Source organism: Barbatula barbatula (genome assembly GCF_947034865.1).
Source record: "Barbatula barbatula genome assembly, chromosome: 9".
In the NCBI taxonomy this organism is placed as follows: domain Eukaryota; kingdom Metazoa; phylum Chordata; class Actinopteri; order Cypriniformes; family Nemacheilidae; genus Barbatula; species Barbatula barbatula.
In genome coordinates this window covers 6585600-6613042 of record NC_136772.1, presented here as the reverse complement: position 1 = coordinate 6613042, position 27443 = coordinate 6585600, and the positions used below count along the sequence as shown (strand labels likewise).

Here is a 27443-nt window from a genome sequence, read left to right as displayed (position 1 = left end):
GTCAACACCCTTCCAAGCCCTTGAACCAACTGCCCCTGGTCATGGAACTGTCATTTCACGGGCCTATCAGGTTCACCGACACCCTCTCAACGCCACAGATGATTCACAGCCTTGTCTTTTTCCCTATAACTCTTGCAGGCCTTTATCCTTTTCTGTTGGTGATTATGATGAAGGGTTTCACTGGGAATTGTCGATTTGGTCCTTCATCAGGGTCATCGTGTCCATCAGTCACACCCTTCATTCTTCCACAAAGAGGGTTGGCAGCGGATGAGTTTAGCAACTAAAGGTTGGAGAGCTGTAAATTTGCTGCAGATGGGTTATAAGAGTTTGAGCAGGGTTTATGTGCCCATGAGTGCGCAGGGTAACATGAACAATTCTATAAGCGACAAACTCTTACCACCAGTGTTAAGGGGTAAATATCTAGTAGCAATGCTACAAACTATATTTTCAATAGTGTAACTGCAGTTCACTTTTCACACTTTTAACAAGACCAGCAATAGCAAAACAAAAGCTTGTTAGTCCAGTTCTTTTAGAGACTCGGTTCTTTCTCATAATTCACAATTCAATAATATGTTTGCAAAATGATAAAGTATCAGAATTAAATTGTAATAATAGCTAGATATAGTACAGATATAGATACATATATTTTCTCTTTAAAATATCTTCAAAGTAGTCAGTATGAGACTTAGCTATAGACAACTTTACTATACATTAACTATTGCGTATCACACAACTTGACTGCATATACCGTATATCAGCCTTCTTCACTTTTTCACCATCTCCGTTAATTCACCCAAAAAAGATTGATTGGTTCCTTGCTTCCCTGAAGAAGGACATGATACCTGCTGTGTGTCCTGCTGTAAATACTAGTTTCTCTCAAGGTCTGCTCACAGCACCATAATAAAAGAGAGACAGGCTGTCTTAGGAAGGAGGCGTTTTACAAACGGTCCAGGGAAAGTCCTTAGGATCGAGATCCTGATCCGATCTGATGATTGAGTTAAGCATCTCAGGCATTTGAAACACCATTAAAACATTTTAAAGCTTGGTGCAATGCATAATGGATATAACAAGCATTATTGCAGACCAACAGTTAATACACTGTAACCAAGTTGCAGAATTACCAAATAACCATCTTGTGTTATTGCTGGCAAAATTTATTTTTCATTTCATATGGCCATCGAACCCAGTCCTGGTTGAAGTTCCGGTATGGCAGATTAATATGGTGGTATATATGACACTTTATTATTCTTTCAATAATAAAAAGTCCAATATAATTAAAATAAATATATTACATTATATTTGAGTTTCCCCAAAGTAGATGTCATGTAAGATGAAAAATAAGGAACTAGACCTAGAAAAGGAGACCAACCCACAGCATATCACTTCAGAGACCAACATATAGCACAAAAGTGTCTGCAACCCTCCTGGGGCATTTTTTCCCCCGTTTCCCAACACTGTGTAATGGAGAGCAAAGGGGAAAAAAACAACAAACAGTTACCATGTTGGATTGCTCAAGTATAACACTTATATTTCCATAGGGCATGTGTTTTTATTTTTTATTTCTTTGAGCCTGAATCTATTCTTTAGCTCTCTCGCTTATGACAAACCCCCAAAATTAAACGAATCAATTTCTCAGCCCAATACTTCTACAAACACTATGAAATGGCGGTTAGACTTCAGGCGGACTGAAAAGTCCTTTTAAAAGGTTCGGTTCAAAGGGAACTCATTTCATTAGTTTTGAAGTAATGACATTCAAAAAGGCATAATGTTTCATTCAAAGGAGACCCTTTGTGCAGTAAAAGCACAGCTGAATGGCGCTGGTCAACTTTTGTGATGTTCGGTGGGGATTAGTGAAGCAGATTCCAGAACAGTTGCAGAAATATCTGAGCATAATCTGAACTGGTAGGTGTTTATGCCAGAAGATTTGAGTAAAAAAAAAAAAATACATTTCAATGTTAATTTAATGCTAACAGCTTAACTCAAAATAAACCAAAGGTACACAAATCTATTTTATTACACAACACCTTTTTTATTATTTATTTAATATGAAATTAATTTATGAAATAAGAAGATTAACCCTCGCACAGAATAAGCATGTGTAAAAAGGCAAGAAAAAATATTTTTGATATTCAAAAAAATGACTCCCTCAAACACACAAATTCAAAAAGTAAGGAGAACTCGTATATCATAGATGCTATGAAAGGTCTCTGTCTTATGCGCTTTCTCCAGCCGTGACACAAAGAGTGCACACAAAACCACTGTACTGGAAGGAAAATTCTTCAGGAAAAATAATAATAATACATAAAAGCTGCTATAAAATCTCTATTTTAGTTATTCGCAATGTTGATTAATTTTATACCACCAACAAAAAACAGAATACATCACAAATTCTGCACTTTTACTGAAGCACATCAGGCTCCTTTCTGAAACATCTTTGACAAACTAAAAGGTTAAACAGTTTTTTCGTCCTTTATCTCGATCATAAATCAATGCCGTCAATTTCTGTGTCAATGTCACCAGTTCCTTCTAAACAGGGGCCAGTCATCCATGAGGCCCGTTCCATCAGTAAAAGAATAAAAACCTCAAGGGTAAAGCCATTATTAAAGTGTTCTGGCCTCAAAGCAGTGCAAGTGCTCAACTGCCACCTGTCCACCTCACAGGTACACATCATCCAATAAACTTATCACTATCTTTCAATTCTCCTTTGAGCCTCACGGACATACGTTACAATATTTCCTTTCTGTCAGGTTACAAGCGATCGAGGCAGGGTCATAAAGCTTTTGCCTCCCATGAACGAAGCCACGGAACACAATGGGAAGAGAAAGTGGAGAAATGAAAGAGGGAGCGACAAATACAGATGAACGCAGAGGCGCAGAACAAAAGCGCAAAAAGGCACTTCAAATGCCAGGGAAGAAGTTATCGGGACAAAGCAGACAGCAAGAGAAAAGTGGCTTTGACATTCTTCATCACTCTGCCAGTGATTGGGCATAATTATGGTTGGCGGAGTGAGCTTCTACGGCAAAGGCTGTCAACCACCAGACAAATGATGGCAGGACTTAAAAAACAATGAAAGCCATTCATGGTCAGGCCCATTACCAGCGAAGAGATGGCTCCTCAATGGCCCAATGTACTGCTCTATCAAACACAGCACTGGACTTCAGTTGAAAACACATCAGTCAACGCATGAATATAAGGAATATATTCATTGCAGTCTCACAATGAAGCCTTATTTTGTTGTGTGTATTTATTCGAATGACTCTAATAAACTGAGATCTGTGTGCTGGATAAGAACATAAAGATGATGTTATTCCTTTAAAAACACTTTAAAAAAATTGCGATTGGTAACATTTGTTCCCAACCTCGGACTGGGTTTTGGATAAATAACCCAAACATAAATACTCTTTCCATTTTATGGAAAATATGCCCCTTATTTAAATGTAGTTATATAAAGACCATGTTTGCTATATATCTCAATGCCCCACTCCCGATAAATATTTTAAAATCCATGTTTGTTATCAAATGAAATATTCAGCGTGGCAAGCCAAAAATAAATTTATTTTCTGTTTACAGCACCACAGTTTATGCAGCAAAAATACTAGCAGTATGAAAGAACAGCCTGTGCCTGTAAAAACAGTCCTGCCTGGCTAACTCCCTGCTTGAGCGTGCGGTGTGAAACAAGTACAAGACAGGACAAAATCGGACTCTGATCAAAGCCGGTGACTTCTAAGACAGAGCATGCTGAACCGCACCACTGTGGTTAGCCACAGGCTGCTCTGGCCAGTCATATTCAATACTTTTAATAATGTAAATCTGAAATGTTTCTGTGCCTTATAGATTATCTCATCACACTTACAGCACGACATGAAACGAGCTCACACTGAAGTGAGAAAATAGACCACAAAAACCTTGCGGTAAAAATATTTACACAATTATTTATATTAAGAGGAGGAAATGCATCTCTCTAGAAATATAAATTAATTCAAAATAATGTTAAATACAAGGGTTGTAACGCAATAATGTAATGCAAACTTTCAATTAAAACCGCTAGCCTTTTCAACGTTCTTTATTCTAAAAAGTGCATGTGCATTAGATGGACCAGCTAGTAAGAAAAAACCTTATCTGAGCCGAAGCAGCACAATTTATGATATCACAGTTGTCAGGTTTTATTCCCAATTTGAAGGTTTTGTAAGCACAAAGAAGCTATACCTTCATACGTATTACATACAAAAAAAATAAGAACCTGTGGGCGTCAACAGGATGACTGCCTAGTGAACTAGCTTGCTATTTTTTAGAGCTGTTCTTCCATTTCTTACAACTCGGCTCTTCAGTCATCTGCAGTCCTCGGTTTGACCCCCTCCCCTACTGAAATGTCCAAACAATATCCAATCATCCTCGCCACATTTGTCTCTGTTCATTATGTGTGTGTTGATTATTCAATCAGTTAGAGAAGCATTTTTTTTATTTCAATCACATATTTAGCACAGATCCATTGCGGTTCATCCATTTGCAGCGTGTAATCTGACTCTGACCCGACAAACAGGTACAGGCCAGGGAACAATTAACTTTCATAAGGAGGACCACCATAATGGTGAATGACATCCCAATGTGAAGCTTATATCGATGTGTTTACACACCAGACAGACAAGAGCTCACATCTGGTGTTCATCTAGGACAGAATCCTGCATGACTTAAAGTTCTCATCAATGTTATTTGAAACCCAACTAATCTGTTCATCTCGATTGAAATCTCACATCTGCTCTCGCTCAAACAAATGAGATCTTACTGGGATGGGGCCACAAGCACAACAGAAACTACTTTCAACAGAAAGTACTGATGCAAACATTTTTACGTTTCATTAGTTGACCACTTTGAAAACATTTGATTTATCTATGGCATAAAGACAGTCATCTTGAAAATCTGTTTTCAGATAGCGACACAACCTGTCTTTTAACACAGGATAAGCTATGACATTTTTGCACAATGCTCTTCGTTTTAATGTCTGCTAATCGCAACATTCAGGCTATACCTATCTCTAGAGGGACATCCAAGCATATATGCACCCCGACAACACTCGCACTGACATGCCTTCATGCCGGGAGTTACGATCATAGCTTTTCATCCTTAATTTTCACAAGTCCCAGAAAACATTGCAGCATTTAATTCCTCCACAGTGAAATAGGCTCCCATTAACAGAGTCCAAGAAGCATTACGGTTTTTACTGCATGCTGGCTTGGAGATGAAAAGGAAGAGGTTCAGTCTGTTGGGTTTAAAATACGAATTGGAATACCGGGTGGCGTTTATTACGTTTTTATATTCTCCGATTGCAGTAAAAGTCATCTTTTGCTGGGTGCCATGTGGTTTGAAGGAGCAGGGCTTTAAATTACCAGACACAAGCTGGCTCTTAGAATCACTGAGCCTAGTAATTAAACAGACCGCTGCATCTCTCTTTTCTAATGAGAATGACAGTACTGGAGATGATTTGGACACCTCCACATCCAAAGACGAATCCAACACTGTGCTTATGTTGTGCTGGCTCTGATGTTTGAAAGATCTTGAATCACTCTTTCTATTTTAAGCAATACTTATGACACTGAATTACAGTTCAGTTATATAATGATAAAGATGGAAGCTTTGATTTGCTACCCAAACTTCTTTTTTTTAGCACCGTGAGCCTCCAAATTCTTGACACTTTTCCTGTTTTAGGCATTTTGCCATTTCGATTAGCTTAAGCCAGGCGTGCTAGCATACAAGACTGAAGCTTTTAGCCTTGTCATGTTTTAGCGAGAAGCCCCTGATCGTAGCCAACTCGCCGTTGACGCTCTTCAGGGTGGAAAATGATGCAGTCTTTAAACCTTAAACTCATTTCAGAATGACTGTAGCCTTGTATTAACGGCACATTCACAACCAGGCAACCATGCAAGTCAACCTTAAGATGTAAAATTCTTAGTGGTAAGTCAGATGTCAAGAACTGGTGGTTTAAATATCCATGTGACGTCTCAAAAGTCTTTAAAGCATTTTTTGTGTTTTCAAAGCATAGTTTCCATAGTCAGCTAAGTGAATTGTCACATCAATACCGGTCCATATTCTTCATAAATGGGCACATGAAAATGTAAATATAGTAACAACTTTATGTTCTATAAAGAGCAATCCTTTCTCCATTTGTTGTATATTATTGCTTCTGTATATTATAAGTTCTACAAGGATGTCTGGACTCTATCATCAGGGGTTTAGTAAAATATAAACTGATGGTTCAATAAATCGGTAATAAATAAATTCTCTGTAAGTGTACACTCAAAATGTCACACCAATAATGCTGGAATTGATCAACCATTAGTTTTCATGTCAACCATACAGATCATTCACATAACATTCACTAACCCCCAAGTAATTCAGACGATACAGATACTGAAATGTTAGGCGTAATGTCAGAGCTCTTTTTTTTCAACACACCAAAAGATGAAGGTGATTTATAATGTCAAGCTTCAAAAGACACTTAAAACGCATTGTGTGAGTACATCACAAAACCAACCAGTGTCGGAGCCAAAGCCTCACAGGCACAGCTCATAAGTTCAATTCAATATTTTTGTCCTTCAGAGCTAAGCAGTATGAATCACCATCCACTTTTCACGTATGAAAATGAAAAGCTCCACCTACATCCTAAATCACGTGATTCACTTTGTCCCCACAACATTAATGTTTACAGGTGACAGCTCACCTTGTGTCATACCTCTTAACTAGCACTCAAGTATTAGTCCTCTTTCTAATTCAGAACTGCGCTCTAAATCAGATTTGTAAAGGGTGTTAGAAGGCCTGTTGTTGCAGACAGACAGGAAAAGAGCTCATGGTAGCTTACATTATTAATCGTGTTTGTTCACGTAGCATTTCCACTCACTAAGCACATCTCGGAAATGAGCAAACTGGGCGAGCATACAAACCTCCAGCCGCTGCGTTTTTCTTTCTTCAGCCCTCGCTCTCTAATTAGGCGGCAGCATGGATAGCACCTGTCTGTGCGGAGCAGATGAGGCCATGGGCTTATGAGCGCAGGTAATGGACATATGGAGGGTGGGAGTGAGGACGAGGTGAACACTGGCAAAACAGCTGTGCCATCGGGATTTGTCAATAAATGTATGCAAGTGTATGTGAGCCAGTGTAAGTATGTGCAATTCAATTACAACTGATAAATTCATCACAAGCATCTTTAGGGTAAAAAAAATCTCACATATAGGTTGGCTTGATGTGCTGAATTTCATGTTGCAACCTTTAAACTTGGTATCCTACTTCATTTAGGTATAATACCACGAGAACACAACAGCATTTTAAGATTAACTATTCGTTTGTGTTTAAATGTAGAAAGAGAGTTATATACATCTAATATGGCATAAGTGTGAATACATAATAAGGGAATTTGAGTGATCTACTCCTTTAGTTTAGTTTTGCGAAGAACTAGGTGTCTATATACATTTCAGATTGTAGCCTAACTGATGTGATTTTTTAGGATGCATTTGCACAACAAAAAGGTTGAAATACATGTTGCGTTACGCTTGCATAACCTCGCTGATTTAATTAATTATTTCTCACAAACAACAACAAAATCACTTTTGGCTTTTGTTTGCGGGTGCAAAACATTAAAGGTTTCGTACACCTCATTATAACTTTGCGAAAGCACCTGTGGAATAATCTGTGACCCACTGAATTGCTTTAGTCTTATAGAGGGAGCCTTTGATGCTGATTGGATCATTTGATCAGATTGTCATGGAAACATAGTGAGATGGCATGTTGATGGTAATCGCACTGACACGTGTGCCGATCATGAGCATTAACAGAACAGAACAATTTCACACTCATCAGCCGCATCAGTCGGGGTTACAATGCTGCCTTTCATGTCCCTAAACAAATCCTTTTATATGTGACTTTTTTTGGAAATCTCTATTGCCTTTCATTATATATTTCTACAAATATTCCGGTAGGAAAACAAGTAAGATGTTTGTAATATCTCTGCTTGAACCTCACCGCTAGATGCCACTGATTTACATAGACTGGTACTTACTTTAGGTACATTATGGAAGTTGAGATGGCTATATAGAAGCAAGTTACTGACGGCTTCCCCTGCAGAATAAAGTCTTTCCTCTCCTAAATTGATGTCCATTTTAACCCCCACAACATCTAATTCTCACTTCCTGTAACCTACACACACCAACCCACCCACAGAAGGTTAAAAAAGTACTTACTGAAATATGTTATTGGCCTTTCTTGGTAAGAAACTAATATCCGGGTTAATAGTTTGAAACATATTCAACTAAAACACAGTTTATGCCAAATCTAAACGAGTGGGAGACATAAAACATTAAAAAAAGAGAAAAAGAAAGCATGGAATTTCACACCAGGCCATGTGTGGTTTTGTAATAAAAGCAACAGGTAATAAAATACCAATGTGATGTAAGCAAAGCACTTTTTGATAATGACCCACTGTGCATAGAGTGCCGAAACAGAGAAAATCACCTAGAAAAAATGTTGCACATAAACCGGATGGATGAAGCTCCTAATTTACAGTCGTCTCCCCCGCAGCGAGAACTTGTGAAGCCCCCAACAGCGAGAACATGAGGATGAGTGCATGGAGAATAGCTGTGTTTGAAAATGCACTCTCATTTGTAGACCTTTAGAATTAATACACACACTTGGGAGCTCAAGCCTGGCAGTGTGCGGTGTCTGTAATTTATTATGAATAGGAAGAATGCCTGATAACCCTTTTACCTCGGCTGCCGGTGTGCAATCATGTCCTCCCACCAGCTTTTAGCTTCATAGCCAATGGTCATCCTGAGGTCCAGCTAGTGAATCCATATACATCAAATGTGGGAAACAAGCTCAAGACGAGTTTTGATTACACCTGCATTCCATCAAAGCAAGTGCAAGCACAGTTGTTTTTAACATGTGTACATTATACAAATGTAACTAAGATTCCAATTCTGAGATGTCAAGCTGGAATGCCGATTTTAATTTCGCCCCATAAAGTTTAAATAAATTGATAACCATTCTGCCTGCTTGAGTTGTCATTGTGCCCTTATCCCTGATGCCCACAAAATGGTTTTATAAGATTACCAGCTTACATAAACATGAGAAAACTGTCAAGTGGTCAAGACTTCAACAATCTACCAGCGACCTGACATTATGCAGAAAATAAAAATACCTAAGTGTGTGCCTCTGACTCACACAAAACATGTGCTTTGCAGGTTGATTGACATGAAGCCACCCAAATTTAACCCACTTAAAAATGGTTTTATAAGATTACCAGCTTACATAAACATGAGAAAACTCTCAAGTGGTCAAGACTTCAACAATCTACCAGCGACCTGACATTATGCAGAAAATAAAAATACCTAAGTGTGTGCCTCTGACTCAAACAAAACATGTGCTTTGCAGGTTGATTGACATGAAGCCACCCAAATTTAACCCACTTAAATATGAGTGCGCAACCCTAACCTTAAACGTCGCAGGATAATGTGCACATGAGCACACGAACACAAAAACACATAAATACAAAGCAATGGATATAACATGGTGACCAGCAGGTGAAGTCTTTGCCATCTGCATTGACAAATCTGAGTGGTTTGTAGTTTTTATTCCACAACGCACAATGGGTTGGTCTGGAGCATTTTGCGAAAAGCAACGCAGTTCCCCAATCATCGAAAAATGACACCAGGGGGTACCCTCACATTCAAAAGTGACGTCAAGAGACGCTAGCCCAGCGTCAAAATGTGCCTAGTCAATAGTGAGAATGGGTTGGATCATGAAGTCACAAGCTTATGTTGTTAAGTTTGGCTTTGATGCATGAATTGATTATGAAATCAAATAATTTACAGCAAATATAGATTAGAAAACAATTACCAATGAGGAGAAAATAGGCTCAAGAGATTCCATCCGGATGCATAAATGTGCATAAACAAACAAAGGAGAGATAAAGGGCACAGGAAATCAAATTAAAGCCACAATATGTAGATTTGGATCGCTAGATGGTAGACTTTCGAAACTACAACAAAAGGCGAAGCTAAATGACGTTATGTAGGAGAGTTAAATTATGGGACATGTCGTTTTCACCATCCAGAGGCTTAAGGAGACCGCACATCATGTTCACGGACGAGGTGATGAATGAAATGTATTTAATGTCATCGTAATAAATTAGCTTGCAAGAAACGTAGAATGTAATTCTACGTTAGCCTGCAAATATTGGACTTTTGGGGGTTTTCTTTACTTGTCAAAGAGTAATCGTGAACCATAATAACAGAACAACAGATGGTCCGATGGTACGTGTTGCCGTAGTTTCCATAACCGGAAACTGTGGGTATTGCGGAGCACTGGATATTAAGTCACTTATATGCGACAAATACAAGGGAGACAAGGGTCGGGTTATGGATTTTCTTTGGATTTGCACATTCGTGGGAACATTTGGGATAATGTTAGTACACAACTGCATGAAATATATCATACTGTCCAAGTGATTTTTGGATATTTCATTACAAAAGTGTTCCATATTGTGGCTTTAAGCAGATCAGGAGCTAATAATATCACAAAATGTGTTCTCAGCGTTCATTAAGCAAACTTACTGGTTTTCAGAAATGTTTGTCTTAAAGCTATGGTGGATATTGTTGTGCTAATTAATCTGCAAAACCAAACAGATGTGCAGAAATCTTCAAACAAGTTTCACAAATATATTTGCCCAATTGACCATCAGTTTCCATTTTTCATTTAAATCTTACAAAATTTAATCTTAAGGATATTCATTAAATATTTTCAGTTTAAAATGTTCTTAATTTGGTTCTCAAAATGTTGATAACCGAAACAGGAAGTTCTATTGGAACAACATTGGATCAGAATTGTTTACGTCTTCCTCAGTGGTCTAGCCTATATATTTAACTGGCACAGGAAGAAATATTCAGAAAAAGTAAACACTTTTTTATCTTTAATCTATATCCATAACTGCAAAGATTCTAAATATCTGTCACTGTACCGAGTCTAAATATTCACCAGAAGTGAATATGATGTTTATGGACCTATCTGCCAGCGAAATGTTAATTGACAGGTGCGAACATCTCTGATGTTCAGATACATTCCCACCCGTCTGCTGTTCACGCTCCACGGCAGCGCATACCTATTTGCACGCACAGTGCAGACCCAGTAGAGCAGTGCCGGTGACAGTATCGCCAAGACCGAATAGTAGGGTCTCTGATGAAATCACAGCAACATCACATTTGTTTCCCTGCTGGCTATAATGAAAGAAATATTGGCAACCCCTCCTCTCTCGCACCTTTCTCCTAAATCCCTGCCAAGCAAACAACAAAAGGGAATGAACTACGGTGACGACGAAACAGCATGAATCTTGTAAATTTACTTATTTTGATTTATTCTCCGAATAGAAAAACTTTTTCCGAGTCAATAGTCAAATTTATCTGACATCTACACGGCTGGTTGTAATGCTTGATTCTGATTGGCCAGTGGCAACATTTGTAGGTTCCTTTTTTCCCAGACAACAACCTCTCAAAACTAATAACACACGGTAACCCGGATGTCGTTTCTTACCTAAAACCTAAAAGTAATGTGCTTTTCCTCGCAGAAGGTCTGCATTCTGTAAAAAATAGCCAATAAAATATTTCAAATTCACATTTCATGTCCAGTTTTTCCTCATTTGGCAAGTAGCTAAGCGGGATAAAGTACAACCAGCTGGCTGTTATCGCTAAATAAGCCCCTTCAGTGTGATACAAGACCCTCCGCTTCCCGTCGGGTCCTGATCACACTGTCGGGGCTTATTTATGCGATAACAACCGGCTGCATGTACATTATCCCTTACAGAACTCGCATCAATGTCATACCCTTAAAGGGATAGTTCACCCAAAAATGCAAATCCTGTCATCATTTACTCAAGCCAGTTAAAAATCATGTAAACCACACAGCTCTCATCCCCCATTGACTCCCATATTATTTATTTTCCGGACTATGGCAGAAAATAGGCGTTGAGTTGGTTGCTAACATTCTTTATAAAATCTTCCTTTGTGTTTAACCGTTTAACTCTGGAACGATCTGAGGGTGAGTAAATGATGACAGAATCTTTATTTTGGGGTGAACTATCCCTTTAACCATCCTTTAAATGAGGATGTTTACATCATGTACTCGTTTACATCACAGAATCAAATACAACAAAGAATGCTGTTTTGTTGCATGCACTAAAAACATGCCCAACTGAAGAGCCATTAAACAAGCAGAAATCTTTCCGCATTTCGATTTTTTTTAACAAACAAGCCCAGAATTCTCATTTAGGTGATAATTAATTGCATTAAGGCTTTAATTAATTAACAGAAATCTCAGTTGGAGGGCAGAGCCCTGAGATTTGACTGAATGCTTTAATCATTGCCAAAGTGGATCATAGGGAGAGAGAGCAATGTTTACTAATAGGGACTGGAAAACTGCTCTCATTGAGATATGAGCTGCCTTCACTTCACATGCATTCTGTAATATCTCCATCCCAAATACTGTCTTAAGCCATCAGAGACAAACAAAACCCTCTCACCTATGTATGCAAAATGATACAAAACAAGAACTTGGGTAAAGACTGTGTTGCTGATGCAGGCTGTAAGAGTTCATGCTTGGAATCATTTCTTAAAGGGATAGTTCACCCAAAAAGGAAAATTCTGTCATGATTTCATCACAAGCTTCTAATTTCAAACCTGTGTGACTTCATTTATCTGCAGAACACAAAAGATCAGAAAAATTGATTCATTTATGGACACAGAACCAATGTCAACAAAAGTCAATGGGTGCTGCCGTGGTTTGGTTTGGTTACCAAAACTGTATTCTGCAGAAGAAATTTATATAGGTTTTAAATCACATGAGGGTGAGTAAATGATAACATAATTTTCATTTTACTACCCCTTTAACTCTTTCTTTTCAATGGAAACATTGTATGCTGTCAAGTTCTAAAAACACCAAAAGCACCAAGCACTTCAAACATAAGGCACATACAGTATAGTATAATGCCTAAATCCACTAATTCAAATTCGAACTGCTCGTGAACTAATTACAGTCAAATCACGTCAAACAAAAAATGAGCCGAAGAAGTTTAACGTGGAGAGAAAATAAATGAGCAGAGGCGTCAGTGTGCTCGGGATCTGGAGGCGTGTGCAGTATCGCTTCCGCATGAGTCATGTACACCACTTCCAACAGCAGAAACCACATCTAAACCAGGCCTGAAACTTTCCCCCTGCTACTGCCTGAAACTATTCACTTAGGAGTGGAGACTGCATCTCTGAAAACAAGCAAACGAGAAGCAAAGGAAGGCAAGAAAAATCCATCAACTACACCAGCAGCAGGGGAAAGTCATCTCGGTCGTGCAGTAAAGCAACACACGCTCACATAAATACGTGCTCGCAGAGGAACGGCATATGGGAACGGGCTCAGGGATTGGGACTGAGCAGATGTGGATTTGATGGCTTTCGGTTGCTCAGTCTGGTGAAACTAGGAGAGGCTGTGTGGTGCCACCGTGTTGGTGTCAGCAACATGAGCTGCTGCAATATGCCTCGAGTCAAACACGAGCTTCGGCCATATTGGATGGAAGTACGCTCACGTCTTCAAGCCCGCGCCTGGTTTGATTATAATGATGTGCACGCCTAGCTCTTAGATGAGGCTTTTAATACTTATTAGGGAGCATCTTGAACTGTCAGCATTACGCTAAAATGATCTATCCACACAGCCCGCCATACGGGTGCTGGGGGTCACAGCCAAATCAATGAGATACCCAATGGTGCATTATTTTTATTAGAGGATAACAGTGTTGGCGTTAACAGCACCAATGTCGTGGGTTTGATCCAGGGGATTGCACATACCTAGAAATAAATGTATAGGATAATGCTTTGGATAAAAGCGTCTGCCAAATGCATAAAAAATTATTTTACTTATAATTTTGTTCCTTTACCTGTCTGTCTGTCTGTCTATCTATATTAAAGTCATCCCATTTCACACAAATGTTGTTTTGACTCAGCACATTAAAGTTCTCTCATTAGGTCCTCTTGAATATTTAATATCAGATCCACTTTAACTAGAGGCAGAATCTTTGTCACAAACTAATGAAGTGGATTCATCTCTGAGTTGGGTTCTGTGACGCACAACACGGTTCTAGACAAAACCAATTTCCAAGGATGTGTCTAATGAGCACTACCGACTGTTGTGTTCTTGTATTTCAATTTCTGACCCTTTTCTGTCTCTGTTCTTTCTTTTGCTCTCATGGTAAGTGACTACATCAATAGACAGCATTTCACTGTCCTGAAAAAGAACATATTGTCACTGTCCTTCCAAAACCTTGGATGTAATTAAAAAAAACTGTACTTCTACTAAAGGATTAAATGCTGTTTTTAATACTTGTTATTGGTTACGTTTTTAAGTAAAATGATCTTTGTTTCTCCCTAATTTCAAATCAAATTAATTTGCAGAAGATTTTAACAAAACAAATGGGTAAAAATATGCAATATTTGCAGAATACAAATTCATATTCATGTTTAAACACAATGCTAATAGTTTACATGTGTTTTAGGAAAAGTTCAAACAAATATTATTTCAAGACAATTTTTTCAAAACTTGTCTCTCAGATTTCTCTTCATTTTTGTTACGTTGATTTGAACTCATGAACAATAAAAAACACAAAAATTACTCACATTTTCTTCGTTGGTGTAACACCATGCACGTCCCACACACAGATCCGCCTTCTAACAAATGGTATACCATTAGCAACCTTCCAATTTCCTCAAGAGTTTCTTTCACACATTTGACACCTGCTAATCTTACCATACTTCTGCCTCCCACCCCTCGCTGCTGTTTTGATCTGTTCTTACAGCAAGGCCCCCAGTGGCTCACTAACAAGCACCCTCCTGCTCTTAAAGACCACGGGTCCTCCAATTTATTTCTGTCACTCCACATTTTCCGTTCATTTCAAGCAACGACCCTACCACTGCCCTTTCTCTCCACATCGACCGCTTTATTTCAGAGGTGGCCACTCTCTTTCCCCTAAGGTCTAGGCTGGTTCACTAACAAGTGCCTCACCCCCCTCCGGGTAACCACTTCCTCCATTCGCTGTGGCTATGAGACCCTTCTTTTTTCTCCACTCTGGCCAGCGCGGAGTGCTAACAGGTGCCCTACCCAGCTAATTAACAGTGTGCGTCGCCGAGTGGCTTTGGGACGGCTCATTTTCACATGGTGGGAACCCTGTCTAATTGCATTTTCAGCAGGCTGATTAAAACCAAGCCATAAATCACTTACTGTAGCTGACTTTCAATTGAGCCATCAGGCTCGGCCATGTGAAAACAACGCTAGTTTTCCACCCGGTACGGCGTTTGTCAGAGCCGCAGACACAAAGCCTCTCGGAAATTGTTCTGTCACGTGCAATCTCTGATGTGGAGAGTTTTGTAGGGCTGCTTTCTTGAGATACTGCTACGTTATACAAAGCAAATATCATTATGTTGCCCACTTTGTAGATTTAATTAAAGAAGGATCCAGTGGAATTGATTCAGCTGACGAATTTGCACTCAAGGACATAAATAGAAGAGAAAGGAAGAGACAGTCTGAAAAAAGTACCATCAGATACCGCTAACTCTTTACACAGCCGGTGTAATGAAGCAGGTCTGTCGATCTATTGTAAATGAGGAGAATGTCCCTGGTGCCTGTATGGACGGACACACACACACACACACACACACACACACACACACACGCAAACCACAAATATATAGCAGTGGCTCTCAACTGCTTTGTCTAAAGTCAACAGTTAATGTTGAGTGTTAAATGTAGTTTCTGAAGCACAGCACAAACATTTTAGCTTATGAAAGTAAACAGTATCGTATAAAAGTACAAATTTAATCAATATTCATTCAAACCTAACAAAGAAATGTCTGTAATTAATCATTCAAGGCCAAAAATATGTACAATTATTAATACATTTTCCTTCTGTTTTTCACACTTTTTGGAACAGTTTTGTAACATACTGTTTTCTACATAAAGTCATGCTACGTAATGTGAAGACCGTTCTGTGAAAATATAACCTTCAAATATGTTTATTTTGGCAGTTTCATGCCCTGCGTAAATCAAAAATGTATTGCATGATACAAATTGTTATCAAATTGTAATCAGCAAAAAATTATTTTCAAGACTTATTAGAATTATATCAAGAGTCATATCAAGCAATCCATCCATGTTTCCAGCTATCACCTGTTTCCAAAGCAAAGATGTACTGTAGTAGTTAACTATTTACATTTAATTCAGCGTTATCACTTCAGTTAAGCCTTTTCCCCACATCACACTGTAAATCATAGTGTTTGAAGTACAACCCTGAGGAGGGAGTGAAAATCAAAGCCACTGCCAAAGGAGACCATCAGATAAACATCGTCAGGCTCTTCATAACGCATCCTGAAACGCATCCAACATTGCAAAAAGCAGCCCTATTCCCACAGATACACAAATTCATGACTACATTAATCATTAAACCAACAGCTGTCACATGATATGACTTATCTGTGCTGTAAATAATGATCCTCCATGTCCCTGCTTTGGTTCCTCCACAGACGGCCATGAACACTTTCATCACAGTGATGAAATGTTCTCAAGTTTTTCTGTGGCAGGAGTGCAAAACCGACCTTTAATCATACATTTACCTCTCTCTGCAAATACATATCATATTTACTCCTTAAAAGTAGTATTGATGATCATCTTGCATGTCATTCCTGCCGTTCTTAAATTCAGGGCCACGTAAATATGTTTGGAGGTCACTTTCCAAATTCAAACTCCATTACTGGTGATGGGGCAAAAAGGCCTTACTCTGGATATAATTGCATTGAGTTTGAGAGCGAAGAGTTCTTAGAATAACCTTGATGGATCTGCTGCAAATATGAAGCATTTGAATCGCCTCAAGTCTTATTTTTCATTGTTCCTAAAGTAATTAATTTGTTTTCGAGGCTTCTTTGTTTAAGCACCAGTGCTATATCATATTCTACTTTAGCACTAATGGTTGGTTATAAGTTGATATAAAAACGATCAAATAACCTCCCCAAGGTTCTTATCATTACCGTGGATTATGGCAAAGCCTGTTACTGGCCAAAACTAGCTGGAGCTCATTGTTCAATATTTGAGGAGACATGTTTTCATAACGCATTCATTTCATTGAATTCTACTTTTCTTCCTACTTCTATTGTTCACTTACTTCTCCAGCCGATAGACTACCACCTCTTAAAAAGGTCAAGCAGTGCTTTTGCGTTTCAGGGGTATAATGCAAGCTGATTGCTGACACACTTTCCACAATGGCATTCTGTTTTAGAAATGACTAACTCTACATGCACAAATCAAATATGCGATCGGAAGCCAGATTTATTGAATATATATTTTTTGCAATGTACTTAAACGTCACTCAGAGCAATACAAAAGAGTACAATTGCCAACTCAATTCCTATGTGCCTCTCAAGCACAAAATGAATGGGGACTGGTCATGTTATTGTTATTATTTGGTCAGCATTTGTATCATCACGTGAACCGGGGAACTCATTCCAATGCTTTTCATTGCCTCTCAAGGAGAATTCATATATAATTTAATAAATTGTATTAGCTGCCTGAGGACTGAATTGATTAAGAAACAGCCCATTGTAGACACTCCCACTTTACATTTCAGGTTATACAACTACATTTACACTCATCTGATTGTGTCTGAATTGGTATCACCCTCACATACTGTAACTCTCTCATAGCGGTTAAGGATATGGATATACGAGATCCAATCTTAACCGCCTTGCACAAGCTACACTCATTTTTTATTCTCAAACTTTTTATGGTCTCTATTCATCACTGTCTTCTCATCTAAATGCAGTGTACACTTGTGAAGATGGTGTTTGCTGCCAACACAGTCCCACTGGGAAAAGAACTTTGGACTGCTATCCACTGATTCTTTTTTATCTGACCACTAGAACCAATTACCTGCAAAACATTGGAGGTCTCAGATCCAAATTCAGATCCGGTACGTAACTGCTTTAACGACCATTGAGCAAAACTCCACCATCTTGGACCACGTCTATAAAAACCCCTGCTAGATTGACAATCACTGGCCTAAAATAATCAATACGGCTGTCATCTTTCGGACACTACTGCAATCTTGTACCTGCACAAATAATATTACAGACATATCAGATGTCATGTTTTATAAACTTGCACTTTGCTAAAAGTCTATTTCAACAAGTGCTGGGCATATGCAAAAGGTTCAGCAAAGGGCAGCTTGAACAATAAAGTTCATATGAATTAAGCCTGCAAGTATTCATAGGAGGCTAGATTTATGGGATGGAGTACTGGTGGGCATCTATGGAACAATCAAGAAAGAACGCACATTAAAATGAGCATAATTTCACTAAGAGTGCAATTGCACTAGATTCTATGGAGCAGCATGCTGACTCTTAATACTTTTTAAATTGATTTTCATATAGAACTCCCACGGGGGGCAATTCCATTTCCATACGAGCTTGTGTGGCACTCTATTCACTCAATTAATCGCATAATACGATCAATTTCGGCGCTGAGAGAAGTCACACACCAGCGTTTTCTCATAAGAACAGCTTAATGTTTTAGCCTTTTTATAGCATACTCCGAGTTCTATTACACTGCAGTGTAAAATCACTGACAGAACAGCTAAAAAAAATCTAAAGAGAAATGGCAGTATTTTCGATATCTTATCCCTGGAGCCACAGGAGGCCTGAGAGTAATACTGGAATTTTACACGTTTGCCCAGAGCCGGTGATATAGGAAACCATAGATCCCCATAATTGCCTCTGAGAGTGAATGGAAGGAGAAGAGAATTCTCTAAGTCGAATTAACAACGGGCATAACTTAAGACCTTGAGACAGGCATTCCATTACTGATAGTGCAGAAATATCAAGAGAGAATCAAAGTTGTTTTTCATACCAGTTCCCGAAAGCCAAATTTACTAAATGTTTCTGTGTATTTTTCCTTTATACACACATGCAAAGCATCATATTTGGAGTTGTCACTTGACACAGTGCACTATAATACACTTGTACATAAAGTGCTTTATTTAGTTTTTAATATATATAAAAAATGTTTTGGGTACTTCCTAAAATAATGATTTAAAGAAAAAGTTCACCCACAAATTATTTACTCACCCTCTTGTAATTTCAAACCTGTATGACTTTCTGCTGCAGAACACAAAAGCAGATATTTTGAGGAATGTCGGTAACTGAACAATGATGGTACCTATTGACTTGTATTGGTTTTGTGTCAATAAAATAGTAGTAGGTTAGAAACATTCTTCAAAATATCTTCTTTTGTGTTCTGTAGAAGAAAGTCGGCGCCGGCACTGATCCTGCGGAAAAGAACGCAGATTTGAAAAAAGAACTGAAAAAACACACCGTACACTGGCAGAAACACCTTGGTGGACACTTTTGAATAGAAGTACAAAAAAACTGTGTTTTTTATTGACTTTTTTTTAAAGTACATTATGGAAGTGTACATTAATAAAGCGTATTCAGTGCACTTTTTTACAAGTGTCTGCTGTTAGAATTCTGAAGCAACTAAGACACTTAAAAGAGAAAAGGTAACATCACTTTTTAACATATCAGATGTGCCATGGTTCAGCAGCATTGTTAAATCATTTGAGGGCTCCTCTCTATTATCTTTTCTTTACACACGCACATTTTCATTCCACTCATGTTCCACCGCATCACACAGACACATCCACAGAGAGCATGTTACGGCTTTCTGATCAACCACTACACACACAGCACATAATTCCAGGCCATACATCTATTAACGCTCCAATGTTAGCATTCGTTTGGAGATTTGGAGGAATCATTACGGTACTTAACACCTCAAAGGACTATGTCCACCGAGACCAGCACTCTACACAATTTATCACCAGTAGCCTCGGTGGAAGTAGACTTACACACAAACACTGCCATGAGCCAACCTATAACAACGAACGGCGAGCCAAGATCTAGAGTGCTAATGGATATCAGCACAGCGAATTGCACTCCCTCTCTGAAGACGATCCAACCAGCCGGTATCATAAAAAAGTAAGCCATATTGGACGCTAAGTCATCAAAACCTTTTCGAGACAACCAGAGCTCACCGCTTTACCCATACAATCCATGCAGCAGGTGGATCCAACCGCAGCACATACTATACCACAGCAATGCAATTCCTCAGAGAACGCTAAGGTAAATTACACCTTAACTGCCATCACACGCTCACTCTAACAAGCGTATATCATCAAGAGATTTCAGTGATGATAAACTGATGAACAAGCCAAGGTTCAGTGTAGCTGTCAGTCACAGACACTTCACAGAAACCAGAGAAGCACTAATTAGCGAATCTGGATGTGAATATTCTAGAAGAGACTCCAGGCAGACATCCTAACATACACTATGAGCTCAAATGATATGCAGTTGATGAACAGATTCTTAATAAAGTCACACAAGGTTTTGGGCGGATGCTAAACCAAAAACATATGTGTATTACCTTAACACAGTACGGTTTTTAGCAGGGTCATTCTTTTGCTTTACAACCACAATACCATTCACCAAAAATGGGCTTCTTCAGCCCTTCATTTTACTATACGATATCCTTCAAACAACACCATTAATGTTAAATAACCATTCCATCTACATTCTCTTTTCTTCTTTAGGTCTTTACACACCTATACATACAACAAATCTCAAAGCCTTTGCATCAAAATATGCATTGTGTATGTGACATTGAATCATTTTAGACAGTGGCTACACTGCTAATGGGATGGTTTCCATTAGAAATACCAATGAGCCATCAGCTATTACTTCATTCCTGTATGTAATGTTTTTGAACCTTATTCCAGTAGGATGAAATGGTGTTCTCATAAACCAAATAACATCTCACTAATAGAGCCAAACGCATTACCAGTGCAGACCAACAAAACCATTAACGTTTCCATTAAAACCAATACAATCCCAGTTTAACCATTTGAATTTCTGTGGTGGTTTCTTGTTTTCATCGCTGAGGTACTAACAAGCACTTCAATGTAATGTTACAGCTTCAAAAGTCAGTGTTGACTAGCTAGCCTCTAAAACGTAAACAATGAGGTTCGCCTAGACCGGTCAAAGAACAATGAAAGCTCTTCAATTAAATAATTGACCAATAACGAATTCAGTTGCTTCTCTGAACATCTCGCCACGCCAATGCATGGTGGTCGCGTCTCTAAACGGGTTAATACACAGCGCTCTACCCCCACCTGCCGTCGAGCGGGCAGCACCAGCTGCACGCGCAGACGCATTCGCGAACTTTATCAGTTCATGATCAAGTTCAAGTGAGTCAGTGGAGCAGTGTTTTCAACAACATACATCCACTTACGTGTTTATGTTTATCCCATGACTGTGCTCATATCTCTCTTAAACGTGACATTTATCTTTGGAATTCTGCATGTATCGAGCAAATATCATTTCAAGATTATTCATTTCAAATATCAGATATGGACGTTTTTTACCCATAAAATGCCTAAAATATCGATTGCATTAAAGAGACTGCCATTTAATACAGCACTTTATATAAAAAAGTTACTTGTTTGTCGGAGAGCCAGGCAATCCATATAAATCGAATAAAAGATCTCATCCAATACACATCTACAAGAGTATGCAAGACTTCGCCGTCAATTCTCAAGCCCCACACAAGTCCACGATAACAAGTGCAAATATAAAGGCTTTGAGCTCGTACTAAAATCTAAGCTTAATCTATCAAAAGAAATGTTTTCTCCAAAAATACGTGCCCAAACTGCAAAGCACGGCACAACATATCCGCCCCTACGTCCCTTTCATTCAGATAGACCCCTTCATCGCAATCCAAGTCTATTTTCTCACACTTCTCATTTTCACGTTCAGAATCGTTCGTGCATACCTTCACAGCCTCCGACGAGCAATCCGAGGAAACAGATGACGGTCCGAATCATTTTCACCGGGTCCTGGTGGACAGCGGCCAGTGCTCGAAGTGAGTTGAACGGACGCTGTTTAGGAGAAAAGCGGCACTCGTTCCCGGTTCAGTCTCTCCGTGCTTGTCAGTCGCTGGCGCGCACACGCTCGTTCGCTGCTTACTCGCTCACTGTCTGCCACAATCGGAATGTGTTGAAGAACAGTAAGGAGCTGCCTCAATGCACCACTCTTTCAAATGCGCCGAACCAGACCAACCTACCAGCAGCAGCGCATCCCGGCGGGTAGAGACCAATACCCATCATTAGTTCACTATTGATCGTCAAGCAGCACCAAAATCTGGGATTTCTCTTCATTTAACTTTAGAAATGAACAAATCGTTGTTTGCGTTTTAAAATGTTGAAAACAAACAAAGATGATGACAGAACATTTATAAATATTTAATTAAAGCTAATTAAAAAATTTGCTTGCTGGAACCTTATGGGATCGTGGTGGGATAACTGGGATCATCAGGTTTTACTGAAACTTGGATTCTGTCAAGAGGAAAGGGATGCATAATTTTGAATTCCAATTATTTACTTAAATGGTTTCCTGATGATGGTATAATAAGAGAAAACTTTGACTGAATTGTTCTTATAATGCATGTCCGCGACCAACTGTTTAAGCACCTTCATTTTGGAGAGTACGGTCCCATTTCAGCAATAACAGACAGAGATCAATGAAATCAAATAACAGCAACATTGGTGTTATGCCTACTTGATTTGCAAGTATTACAGGCCATAGGCATCGGTTAATGATATTGTGTGACAAACACGTGACAAGAATATATACAGTTGGCCCAGAAACCTAAATCTAACAATTACAATTTTCTACCATGCGGTATACGCTTTCACAGGGCTGGAGTGATCCTTGCCACCATTTGCATACTGTTTTGGCCTGTTTGCCTGGCCAGGGGGGCTGCTTTAGATTTAGAATTTTAAAGTTTTACTTTATAGGAATTTATAGTCTGTTTAATATTTCACCTGTGTTTCTCTCTCCTTTATCTTAAATGTGTGCCTCTCAGTGATGCACTGTGCGTGTCTGTGTGCGCATTTGTGTGTCTATGTGTGTTTGAATCGATCTGTGTGTCTGTCTTCTGTGTTTTCACCATGTATAACTTTATATGTTTTGCTTATAGTCAATATGTTTCATGTACAGCTGCTTTGAAACATTGAAAATTGTAAAAAGCGCTATATAAATAAAGATGACTTGACTTGATTGTAAAACTCATTTATTACTTTCTCTTCCTCTCATGGTGTTTTGGTCAATTTCCCATGCCCTTTGGGTTGTTTATTTTCAATTCATTGTAGCAGAGGCTCTGATACCAGACTGGAATGTAAGGTAACTTAAAACCCTCCAAAGACTTCCATCCAGTTGGGTCATTACTTTAACCCACATTCATAAATCTGATCCCTTGAGGTCCACTTTGTGTGAGGGGAAAATATATATTTTTTCTTTTATGAGAAATTAGGGTAGAAAAAATACAAACACATTAGTTTCATTCTTTAACACAAAATCAACTGCTGAAGGGGGATGATGATTTATACCGCCAAGCTTCAAGATTGATAAAGCGCCATAAAAATACTGTATCATAAAAGAGTAGCCTATACAATATTATATGCCCTACGAAAATGTTACAATTAACTCAGACTGAAGTGGCAGACCCAGTCAAATGTGTCATAGCAGGATGGCATCAGGCAATGTTGTGTACAGAGCACTGCAAACAGATTACTTTTATTTTAATAATAAAAAATTATGAAAATATAACCCTATAGACCACTGATATTTAAAATCATACATTGACAAACTACTGGTGCACTAATAATTTATCTCACATGACAGTAAGAACCAATTAGATATATCTCATAAATGTACACAAAAAAACAGGTATCAAGAAAATTGGGTTTGACCTTATTTTTATTTCACTTGCATAGTCTGCAGAGAAAATAAAATTCTGGAACAGAAGCGTATGCTTAGGTAAAGCATGGCTATGGCTCTGTTTACCAGGAGCTTAGTGCTGTTTGTTTACCTAAGGAGATGTTGCAGGCACTGACATGGAAAGAGGCTGTTGTATTAGCATTGTGGAGAACAGAGCCATGGCATTACATACAAAATAGATAGAGTGAGCAGCACCAATCTGAGGGTATACATTTGGTCAAATGTCAATTTCGTCACCAGTGAATAAAAATGTATTTTTAAACTAATCTAAAGCATAATGTACTAAAAGGGACGACCTACAAAATTGCTAAGATGTCAACCCAAGCTCTCATGTGTAACAAGTCTCAATAAGTAGAACACACAAGTATTTTTGTTCATTTATGCAAGAAATACAGATTTGTATTCAATACAGATTTTAAAAGGCTGGAGAGTCCATTTACACTGTAATTTAATAAGTTCATTCTTATTGACCGGTGTTATTTTTTTGGTAGCATTTCACAATAAGGATCAACAAAGTATAAATTAACAATTTTTACAGCATCAAGAATAAAAGAAAGTTATGATAAATGCAAATAACAAAATACTTTTTCTTATTCCCATGATGTAAGTTTAACATCTGAGTCTGAACTGAGAAGACTTTGTCTGTATAAGAATGTTTAAAGTGTCCTCAAGGCTGCTGACGTCCCACTCCAGTCAGCTGAATACCCACAGACTCTTTAGAACTAAATCCTAAAGAACTTAAAGTTGAATGCATCTGAAACCAATCTGTGTCCGACTTATTGTCATTTTTTTTCATAGACATTCTCTGATCTACATTATTTTCCGGTAAGTCTTTGGGATTTTCCAATGGCATGACTTTTTTTTTAAAACATGCCATTGACTTCTCACTGTATTTGTTGATGATATGTTTCTTAGGACATATGCAATTTGATATTTCATCTTTAATCATTATACTCTCGAATAACAAAATACAAAACAATGAACACTATTAACTTTTAAACATATTTGGCAATACTAGTAATATAATTACATTTATTTGAAATGGACTGAGACAACCTCAGGTTAGGACGTAATAAATTTAACAGTTGTTGTCTCAATAAGGTTATTATGCTTACAAAGCTCTGTGATGAACAGCAAAGCCTCTCAATTTCAAGCTGTTCTGCCCCTGACAGACAAAACACTTTGTAACTCTCTAGATAACAACATTAATGATTATAAGTGAAATGAATACTTTGTCACAGTCAAATGCTCTGCATACAAGTCACATAAAAACAGGACGCTGAGGCTCACAGACAGGGTAGAAATTTCGGACTCTCTCTCTCCCCCCCTCTCTCTCTCTCTCTCTCGGATGATTAAGGCAACCTACGTATCACAGTCTACCTAAGAACTTCTCTACCTGTGCATGCCTGGAGCACAAAACCATGAAACAGAATACAAGCTAGAGCACTTCCTACAAGCTGGGCCCAATAGGGCCCAAAACTCAAAAGAACAAAGTCAAAATTATTGATTTAGATGGAAATTCCTTAAAATATCAAGATGGTGTGGTGTGTTTTTACCTTTAATACTTAAGAACATTAAAAATCTACTATGAATTTTTGAATAAAAGTAAGAAAATACTATGACTTTTTTTATATAAAAACTGACATGTGTAGTATTTTTCATGTCTAGTTGATATAGGCTATATAAAATAGTATCGATATTCTCCGCCAACGATTCGATGTTTGCCGATACCTCTGAAATATTTGCGATTCTATTAATCGAATCGATATTTTATAGAACAGTGGGGCTGGAAGGCATCATAGCCAATTTACATATTCATGATGTCATCGCGTAGTTTTGTGTGTTGCAACTTCAGACCGTTTCTAAACATATTTGGACAATAAAACCTTGCTCGTCTGATTCATATGTATATATCAAACATGCTTCTCCAGAGATACACTTGTTAAAGAGTGATGGAAAACTATATCTTGACCCCTTTCCGGGGTTCCGTTGAAGCCAGGGACATTATGCTTCTCGTAGGCTTAACATCTAGTAGCACTTACTTCTCCCTTCGCGGAGTAGTAAGTTAGATGCTGAGAGGTGATCCCGATATTTTACGTGTGACATCGATGCATCGTATTATTAGAAAATAAATAGAATCATCGATCCATATCAATGTATTGTTACACCCCTACATTTGAGTTGTTTTTACAACCACCAATATTCAAAATGTTTTAAATGTGACTGAAGTTTTCAAGTAGCCTACACATTTGGAACTTTATAGCAACAGTGACTTCAAAGAACTGCCTTCAGAAGCACTTCTGCTTTTGTCTATTTCAAAGTGATAACAATATCCTTTCATGATATTTCCGTCCCCCAATACGATACTTGCGCCTTGACAAGTCTGACCGCTTTGTGACTTCTGCAGTACTCTTGCCTACTATTAATGTGTTGCATAATTTCACACCGCATTGCTTCTGTAAGATGTTGAACTCATTCTCGGCACGTCAGACGTCAACGGCCGCAGCTCAGACGCACAGCCAGAGAGCTGAGCCTGAAAAGGAGACACATTCATCAATAAGCCATTAGCAAGCCTGCACAGAGCATCTGCAGCCCAAAGCACCGTCTTATAGCCTCATTCACTGTCTATCCATTGATCCTAGCACGTGTTCAGAACAGAAACGTACTCGTAACAACAGTGACAGCTGGTGAGTGGCCAAAAGAATGAACTCATGTTCGAAAGATATGTGTGAGAACATTATATATTTGGATTAATATTATTGAAAAAAACACTCAATTTGTAGTGACCTATTCTGTGACATGAAACTCAAATGGGTGCTTTTAAGACAGTATTTTCCATGACCAAGGACCACTTTGTGCAAGTGAAGATGAGTATAGACATATGCATCTCACAAGTGTTCACGCACCACACCCAGCTTGAATGCATATAATCCTTTTAAGAATTCCCTTTGACACTTGTGATGTTTTATTCTGTGCAGAGCTGACGTTTCAGTCTTAAAAGTATAATTTGAAAGTTACATTTTACCACATATAATTAGACCTAATTAACTATGAAGGGGAATGAAAAAGATGTTGGCAGTGCAACACACCAATTATGGTGACATTTCTCCCTCACAAAGATTGCTTTTAATTATCATGCTCTTCTCTGTACCTTTCATAAATGGAACCAATGCTGCATGAGGTCATTTTTATCAGCCACATTTTTAACATTTTCTATTGAATGTTTCTGAAATCTCTTATCATTCTTGTCACTCACTACTTCTTCCCTCATAGAACGCTTGGGAGTCTCTGCAGCCACAAGATCTGTCCACCTCTGTGGCGCAATAATTTTCACACCTCGGTACAGTTTACAATATCAGATGAACTAATTAACATCCCTAAAATACTAATAAATCTGTCTATTAATTGGTCTACAAAGGTTGTTTTCTACACACAGTCAGACATTATAGGCTTTGTAGACTGTAGTGTTGTTTTTTGGAGATGCTGTTCTTAAAG

At 38.4% G+C, this 27443-nt stretch overlaps 1 protein-coding gene across 2 annotated transcripts in view; it reads right to left on the bottom strand.

Annotated features, from left to right (window-relative positions):
- Positions 1-22165, bottom strand: part of LOC306898279 (neural cell adhesion molecule 2) — a 151959-nt gene extending 129794 nt beyond the window's left edge. The window contains exon 1 of one of the 2 annotated variants that reach the window (XM_079463624.1): positions 21943-22165. In XM_079463624.1, coding sequence (XP_079319750.1) covers positions 21943-21994 — 52 coding nt within the window. In that variant the 5' untranslated portion in view covers positions 21995-22165. The remainder of the gene's footprint in view (positions 1-21942) is intronic. The other variant, XM_079463623.1, reaches the window with a different exon arrangement.
- Positions 22166-27443: the final 5278 nt, after the last annotated feature.